Source organism: Eurypyga helias, unplaced genomic scaffold, assembly GCF_000690775.1.
Source record: "Eurypyga helias isolate BGI_N326 unplaced genomic scaffold, ASM69077v1 scaffold51998, whole genome shotgun sequence".
Lineage (NCBI taxonomy): Eukaryota > Metazoa > Chordata > Aves > Eurypygiformes > Eurypygidae > Eurypyga > Eurypyga helias.
In genome coordinates, this window is record NW_010268621.1 from 1 (window position 1) to 8,824 (window position 8,824).

Below are 8,824 nucleotides of genomic sequence, written 5' to 3' on the forward strand. Positions count from 1 at the left end.
GGCCGAGCGTGGCTCCTTAGCTCTGCTCGGGCCGCACGCGCTTCTTGCCCTGCCAAGGTCTGCCCGGAAAACAGCTCGGCGCACAGACGAAATAGCATGTTCTTAATGCTGTACTTGTCACCCCTCCCACAGCACCCACCTTGGGACCATCCCGTTAGCATCACCCGCCGCCGTGCCTGATCAAAAAAAGTAACAAAGCTGGGACCAGCGACACAGCAAACCTCTGCCCAAACCGACCTCAGCACAGGGGTTTTACACGTGTTCTTGGGAACCGCGAGCCCTCGCTCCGTGACGGTCCCTTTGCCTTGGGGCTGAAATTCAGAAAGTCAAGAATACTCGCAGAAGGTAGATCATCTCGGTGCCATGACACGTGTCCAGCACGCTTGACATTCCATATGGACGTGCCGTTTACCACCCAAGCTTCTTCATGCAGTGTCATTCCAAATCCCTGTATCGCCATGCAGGTGCTTATCATCCTTTGACCCGTTAAGAACAGTTGTCACTGCAGTCGCCAGTCTGTGACTCAGGTGATCAACACTGGTATTTTCAGCTGTAAGATTTAGTATAAAGTGTCAGTTATTTCTGCTGTTAAACATCAAAACATCATTTTGCCACCGAATTCACTGAACAGTTCTGAAATAAGTCGAGTAAGATGTGAATTCTGCTTTTGATTATACAGTTCTAATCCGCAGTAATTAAATTAACTACCCAACGGCTGACATACTGCGCAAGTTCCGCAGTTACCAGTTCAAATATGCAGATAAAATGTTTTACAAAAATTCTAATATAAATTTTACCTAGAAAAGAAGGTCACCAATTAAAAAAAAAATAGCAAAGAAGAAAGATTCTCAAACCAAGAAGAACAAAACTTAAGTATGTCACTAATTTTAAGCTAATTTAAGTAACTCAAAGTTTCACCGTTTTCTTGAGATGCCAGTACTGAACATAGAATGTGCAAATGTATGATCAGGGATACTAAATCCTCCTGAGACAAATAGTTTGTGTAGTAAAAAGCATGATTTCAAGTCATTAACAGATTTGTGGGGGACAAAATAAAGGAATCAAGACCCAAGTACTTATTAAAAACTTTGTCTACAGAATTTTACCTCTATATATGACAGATTATTTGATCCCTGCTGTAACTGAAACCAACGCTTGGGTATTCACATTCTGAACAGGCAATAATGGAAAAGAATGATCCCAAAAAACTCACCAGAAGTTCCCTGGTAGGTAATACCGTGCTGACTTAATAAATCTTTAAGGTTTTTTATTTCTTTAGAAAGTCGCTGGTATTCCTAAGGAAGAACACACAGTTAAACTGGCTCTCCTGTTCCCCACAGGCATACATAAAACAGGAGCTCATCAGAAATAACGAGGCTGTGCACAGCTGTTACACCTTTTGACTTAAAAGATTATAAACTGGTTATTCTAAGAACAGGGTGCAGATCTGATAAAATGTATTTCTGTATTGCCAAAACAGGACCCAGCTTTGCTCCCAGACTGGGAGTAAAAATCAGGAGTGCCTTCTGTACTTGCTGTGGATCTATCCCCTGACTAACATTTTGTCATAGCACAAAACTGCATCCACCAGTCTGCTCCAGGCCCAGCCTTATTTTATTTGATATCACCATACTACAGCCTGGAAACCTGTCACCTCCTCTCCTCCTGAGCCAGTAACGCAACGTTCTCGCTTCCAGCAGTTTCTGCGAAGTTACAGAGCTGGGGATCACTTAGTACTTTTGAGACTCAAACTATGTATCTGAAATCTTGAAGAAGACCCATCTTTTGGTTGTGTTTTGGTTTTTACATGAATCAAGAAAGAGCAAAAGATGAACTGTCGAAGATGGTGTGGTTACCACAACAGCCAACTTCAGGTCAATTAAAATATGGTGAAGTCAGAAAAAGAAGTTATTAAATACTGTATTGTTAACTACTGAAAAAAGAAAAAGAGGGTGGGTATTACAGCTCCAAGAGTGCTGCATGCCGCTCCGAACTGGCGATCTTTCCATAAACACATTCGGTGTGACCGCAGGTCACCTGGTTACACTCCGGTATCCCTATGTGGGGTCTTGTCTTCGCTGCATCTTCAAGTGAAATGACAACAGCAGCTTCTCTGCATTACAATGAATTCATTCCCTTTCCTGCTCTTTCTCTGATGCCCAGCTTGCACTCTCCTAGGCTGAGCACAGCTTCTGCCTCTGTTCTCCCCATGGCGGGGCGGTTCTGTCGCAGGGCCATTCACACATGTGGAAGTCGCTCAGAGATGGACACAGCACAGATCGTTCTGCCTTTCGTCTGCACAACAGCCACCGCCTTGCCACACGAGGCCAGGTGTGTTCCCTCACAGAGGGAAGTGGCGACATTCCCACCCCTGGTTATGTATTGATTTGCACTAGGAATTCCGTTCTATTTCCCAGCTGATATTCCCCACGCAAAGTACTTGCAAGGTGCTTGTAACCCCAGCGCCTACACTGATCCCTACCTACCGCCCCCCGGCTTCTTACTGGGCATTCCACTGTGCTGGTTTGGTTTTGACTTAAGGGCTAGAATAAAGGTACCAAATCACTCTGCAGACAGACTGTGACATATTGAAACCAGGAAAGATAATCCTATCGGCAGGTTTCAGCTGCATCAAAAGATGGTTTACACAGTGCTGTCCCACAGACACTGTACCACAGTAACACGGTGGCAATTCAACCCCACTGTAAATATCATGCTCTGTACCTTACTGCACTTCTCCATTGTTTCAAATTCCAGACTTGTTTTCTTATTCTGCTTTTCAACGTCCTTTTCTTCTGTTGCTTTCAGAAGTCCTGCTTCCTCAAAAATCCCTTTCAGTATTTTTTTGTATCCCTAAAAAATGAAAGTTTCCAAAAGACAATAGATCAATCCACCCAACTCTCATACCTGCTTGTAATTTGCACCGGCTATTCCAACTCCTCAAGCTTCACTGCCGAAAACATTGCAATTACCAGCCAATATAGCACTTAGAGTGCACAAAAACTACTGTTTGCCAACTGCAGAATAAATGAATTCATCCCAAAAGGAAAACCTGCAGAAGGCAGGTTTGGCTGTTTGACAATAACTGTACTTTACCAAAGAGCAGGAACCAACAAACCTGGTCAGTTATTAGCTCATCATAGAGAAGCTGCTCTGCTTCATCCCACTTCCTCCGCAGCGCTTCAGTCAGAGTCGGATAAACTGAAAAACAGCAGTGAAATCCTGTAAGGCCAACAGCACTGTCCTGTGTTAGCTAAGCACTCCTCTGGCAGCACGCAAGCGTATTCAAGAGCTCAAAGCTTCTCCTCCATACGTCGTCTCTACTGCTTGCACAAGCTGGGCTTAAACTTCACTTCTACTCCACACATTTAAAGTTCCTGGGGAATACCACTGACCAAAACCGTTTCTCTTCTTTCCAGCTGGAAGGCCTCATATTTCTTTGCTGAACGTAATTCTAACTGAGCTCTCCCTTTCTGCAATGTAAGTAAACAAGCAGATACTGCAGGGCTGATTCCTGCGACCAGTCCAAAAAAAGCAAGCCATGAAATCACTCATTGGCTCTACACTAGCAATGCCGACTTATTTGGGAAACACCGACTGGACCAGGTTGCTCCAAGCCTCATCCAGCCTGGCCTTGGACACTTCCAGGGATGGGGCATCCACAGCTTCTCTGGGTAACCTGTCCCAGTGCCTCCCCACCCTCTCCGGGAAGAACTTCTTCCTGATGTCCAATCTAAATCTCCCCACTTTCAATTTAAACCCATTACCCACTACCCTGTCACTCCCTGCCCTTGTAAAAAGTCCCCCGCCCAGGTACTGGAAGGGTCTCTAAAGTCTCCCCAGAGCCAAAAACGACCCCCACCCCCCCAGCCTGTCCCCATGGCAGAGGGGCTCCAGCCCTCGGAGCATCTCCGTGGCCTCCTCTGGACTCGCTCCAACTGGTCTATATCCTTCTTACACTGAGGGCTTATATCAAGTTACAAACTCAAAGAAGCTAAAAATTAGCACTCTGAGGTTGGCATAATGTCAGCTGCTCCACACACACACGATTTTCTAAATCTTACCTAGGAGAGAGTGGGGATGGCACACAAGAGGAGTCTCAAACGTCAGAGAGTAAACACAGGTACTTGGCTCAGACACATAAGCCAATTTATTGCTCTTTCCACAAACAAGATGAACCTAACATCAGTAAAAACAAAAGCAACACCTCCACATTAACCAGGACCAGCACTGACGATCAATTTGCTGTCTTCCCGCACTAGCAGACGCGTTTCTGTAGGTGCTGGCATGTGCTGTCATCCAGAGAGAAAGAATCATCGCAAGCGCATCTTCACATTATTTTATCACATGTGAAAATTGCTTCCTCTCATGGAAAAGGATCCCCCACCCACCACTGCTCCTCTGACCTCCGAGCACCGTATTTCCAGCAAGACTGAGAGTAAAGGGAGGGTGAGCAGGACACCCTTTGGAACCTCAGCTGACATGAGGGTAACCCACGGCACAGATTTTAGTTCTGGCCAATGTGCTAAATAAAGGGAACAGTGCACATCTAGCCTGTAGAAATTGGTTTTCATCTTTAAACTTGCAGCACCAGCACGTTCTGTGTCCAAAAGTAAACAGCAGTGAAAGGTCTGAATCACAGTATCAGAGGTCAGACAGGAGCAGTAATTCTTTCTGCAGCTCCTGCGGGTGACAGTGATTTTAACAAGGCACCTCCGTTACCGTACAGAATATTTCCACCTTGGCCAAGATATTTTGTCCCTTATACCACCTTCACATTAGTTATTACTCCAACTATCTGCCCCTCTCTCAAGTAAAACTGTGTAACACGCTGCAGTGGAAGGTGGGGAAAGAGAAGTCTTAATGAAAGGAAGGATAAAGGACGTGCAAATCAGGTGCAAGTCACCAGACAAGTCTCAGACACCCCCCCTTACCCTTCTAGTTGAGCAGTGACTGGGCACAGAGCCTGCCTGAATGGGAAAAGGCACATTTTAACTACTCAAGAAAGAGGAACTTTTACGTTGTCTTTAAAATGTCCTGGCGCCAGAATCTGCTTCTCTCCAGCTGGTTCCTCTGCTACTCCCATAGATTGGATTCCTCCCTTAATTCTCCTTGCATGCCCCCTGCTCTTGTTCTAACACCTTAGCGCCTAGCATGCTGCGGGGAAATGCCTAATTCTTTTCCCTCCTTTTTCCTGGATGTTCTTAGCACAACAGGCTGGCATCTCGAGTTCACCACATAGCTCTTTTTCTTTGTGTTTCCAGACACAAATGGCAAAGCACCGTATGTTCCCACAGCAGTGAAAATACCAGAATATTTCACTCTGTCAAGGAAATAAAAAAGAGTGAAAAGTAACCAGTGAGAATACAGAGGTAAACTTCAAAACTGTATCTTGATTTTCACTTTTCTCCGCCCTCCGTTCACTCAGCTGCTACAGGAATTCATCTTTACGTTTTATATCACACCTTAAGCGATGAGGTCTTCAAGGCAGGGCTGTTTCAACCTGTGGAGCATCCTGAGGGCCTGTATTGTCACGCTCTCTGAATGAGCAGAGCCTGGGTTACGGTACCTTTGTCTGCCTGCTCTTCGTTTCACACGTGTCTCCTTCCCTCATCCACATCCCAACAAACGTGTTGTTGTCAATTTCCCATTCGTGCCAGATCCTGAAAAACCAGGACACCCTTTCATTTTAAGTCACTGGAAAGAAAAAGGTGAAGACCCAGGAAGAACACCGGGAACACCCTTCCACCGTGTTCAGCTGAACTGCACACCCTTCCATTCCTCACCGCCAAGACGGCGCGGTTTGTTACCCAGGCTGCTGCACAGGGCGCAGCCACTTACCCTGAGAGCACGGCTGGGGATCAGCCTTCAGTCTGCAAATCACTCGCACTTACAAATCCGTGTTTAAATCCAACGAAATACAGCTTACAGATCAATCCCACCACAAATTCCATGATGCTAAGTGCCCTGGGGAAGCCAGGATTTGTAGTGCCAGTGAGGGCACCTACAAAAACCAATCCCTACTTCTGCTAGTCCTGAAGCCAGTGATGCTCCTGGCATCCGGAGGTACCCTTTTCCTCTCATCCTGGCTCCCTAATTATTGCGCACAGAGGAAAAAGAGAGACGTCTACACAGAAGGTGTCTAGGAAGGCAGTAATTTCCAAGCAGTGCTCTGGCTTATAATTAAACTTATTTTAGGTCTTACGATTTGGGTACTCTAGGGTCTTGGAATACTTTGGGATGCCTTTTATTACCTTTTAAAAATATATTTAACACAACCACAAGGCATCAAGCACTCATTTCATTCTGTAAGGCTATATTCAGCTCCAAATTCAAACAGTCAACAGACACGAGATCTTGGTCCACATGAGCTGTAGTTCTACGTCACTGAACTTCTCACGTGAACACATCACACCTGCATTTGGCACTGGTTACTAGCCAGCCTCCAGCTAAAACAGGAGGTTAATCAACAGAAAACAGGAATTTTCCCAGCCGGGGTGTTTTTGTGCAGAACACCTTGGGAACTGCAGTGGCTTAGACAAAAAGAATCCTAATTTGAAAAATCGCCTCCTTTCTGACAACCTGTAAAGTGGTCTCATAACAACACAGGTAAAACTTAAAGGTCTAAAAGCCTCACCCTAAAATCCCACTGTAAGCATTCCATCGGAAAGTCTGTTCATGCTGAGTGACATTGTGGAAAGGACAAAACTCATACTTGTACCTTAGAGAGAGAAAAGGAAAGAAGTCAGACTGAAATAACCCCCGAGTTCATTCCTAATAAATATACAGAATCAAATATCCAAAGCCATTACTCACGTGGATTCCACAAAACTGAAGCACTTGCCAGCAAGCCTAAAGAGATGTGCAGGGCCTAAAAACACCACAAATTGACATCAAGGAAGAACATTTTGGTTAAATTTAAGCAAGTTACCGTGGTGACAAAAACAGAGTATGTGACAAATTCAGCTTTCTGCTCCGCACACGGAATCGTGTCTCCCTGCCCGTTCCCCAGCACTGCACTGGTCCGCACCGTGAGCTTTAACCCTTTCACCCGCAGTTCCCAGAGAAACAGGAAAGCCTCCTTCTACGACAGCGACAAAACCAGTGCACAACCCAGTACCTGGAGGCCAGACCCACGAAAGGGATCAGTGCAGATCTTGCCAAAATCGAACACTGAAACCACCAGAGCTGCTGGGCAGCTGCCTGCCCCCCAGGCACCCCAACCCCGCGGCCTTAGGGGGGTAAAGCCCATTCGCTCAGAACGTCGACGGTGACGCACATTTCAGTTTCACTGAGATTCTCGATCCAGGTTTCCTTCACGGTCAGCTCCAGTTAGTATTCCACGAGATAAATCTTTCCCTGTCAGACAGGTCAGGCGTTACAACTCGACCTGTGCAGAACGGCCTGTTCCAACCTTGCTGTCAACGCAGCCCCAGACGAGACGCAGACAAGGGAGCCCACAGACGAGGGTCAGAGCGCCTGGCTGTGCCCTTGGCAACGCCCCAACCATGGGCAGCCAGGGGCTCTTTCCCGCGGGCTTTTCCTGGCTGCGTGATGCCCTGCGTTCCATCCTACAGGTGACTGTAGGCTTGGCCAAAGGGTTTGCTCCTCCGCTACACACAACCCGTGCCTTAGTGAGCAGGATGCTCTCCCCGCAGAAGGATAAAGGCAAATCTCAGCATCCCCGAGGAATGCGTTAAACCTGCGCCTGTGTTCCTGTGCTATTACCCCAACTATCTAATAGGGGAAAAGAATGAGTGAGGTTTCCATGCTAAAGAAATTATCCCAAGACAGGGTTCTATGACCTAGATTCCAGTTCCATAGATACTCCCCATCTTTGGCTACACGCAAGTTCCCGCATCCAGGAAAGCTGGGTTTCTAGCATATTGTCCTTTTTAACTTTTTCCTGCTATTTTTGGCATCTTTCCATTCAGCATTCCAACTCTCACCGAGCCCTTGCCTAACCCCTGCACTTTTCATGTGCAGCACATGCAGAATTCACACGCTGGATTTCGGTTTACGGAACATGACAGAGGGTGTTCACTCACCACAACACCACTCAGTCACCTTGACTGAGCCCGGACAAGGGTCACCAGCACCCACGCTCAGCACAGACGGCACTTCTTTCCTTTTGCGCTCTCTGCGCTCAGCGTCTATCAACTCTTCTCCACGCACGGCCTAGAGTTTAGTTTGGATTCCTGTTCGTTTTGCTAAAGCGGGGGATTGATACTGCGACAGCCAGGCTTTGCGCGTGGAACTCAGCCTCTGCCATTGTCCCCAAACTCTTGGGACGTTTTGAGTACTATCAGATGATGGGGTGACTTTTAGGAGACAATCTCGAGAGTGTCAGGGACCGTTTCAAGGACGGAAAGTCTTCAGTAAGGATCACAAGGATCCATGACTGGCTCAAAACCCACAGAACAGAACGCAGGAACAGCGCCGGGAGAAAAGCAGCGCCAACAGCACAGGGACGCAGCGCGGCAAAGAGGTTCTAACCCTTGGGAAGCACAACGAAACGTGTTTGCTCACGCCTGTTGTCCACGATGCCCGTGAAGCGACAAGTGACATCAGCCCCCGTAAAGTCCGGGCAGAGGGTTCTGCCGCGGGCTATCGATCCCCAACGACAACCGGACAGAAAAGGTGACGCTTGCACGTACCTGACACCGCCGACGGGGCCACCTTCGGCTGCAGCCGGTTGGTTTGAGGCAAGAACGGGTTGTTCAGCCTTTCAAGAGAGGAAAGTTAAAATCTGTGCGCCCGGCGACGGTTACACCCGACCCCACGCGAGGGTCCCGAGCCCACGGCCACGCCGGACTCAGGGCTC

The 8,824-nt window shown here is 47.3% G+C and overlaps 1 protein-coding gene across 1 annotated transcript; it reads right to left on the reverse strand.

Annotated features, from left to right (window-relative positions):
- Positions 1–407: 407 nt before the first annotated feature.
- On the reverse strand, positions 408–8,725 carry GNPTG (N-acetylglucosamine-1-phosphate transferase, gamma subunit; the record flags this gene model as incomplete). The annotated part of the gene is made up of 9 exons (XM_010157785.1): positions 408–550; positions 1,214–1,295; positions 2,725–2,853; positions 3,119–3,201; positions 4,065–4,179; positions 5,570–5,663; positions 6,638–6,721; positions 6,817–6,871; positions 8,658–8,725. Coding segments are annotated over 9 exons (835 nt in total), but the record flags the coding sequence as incomplete, so codon positions are not given.
- Between the last annotated feature and the right edge of the window lie 99 nt (positions 8,726–8,824).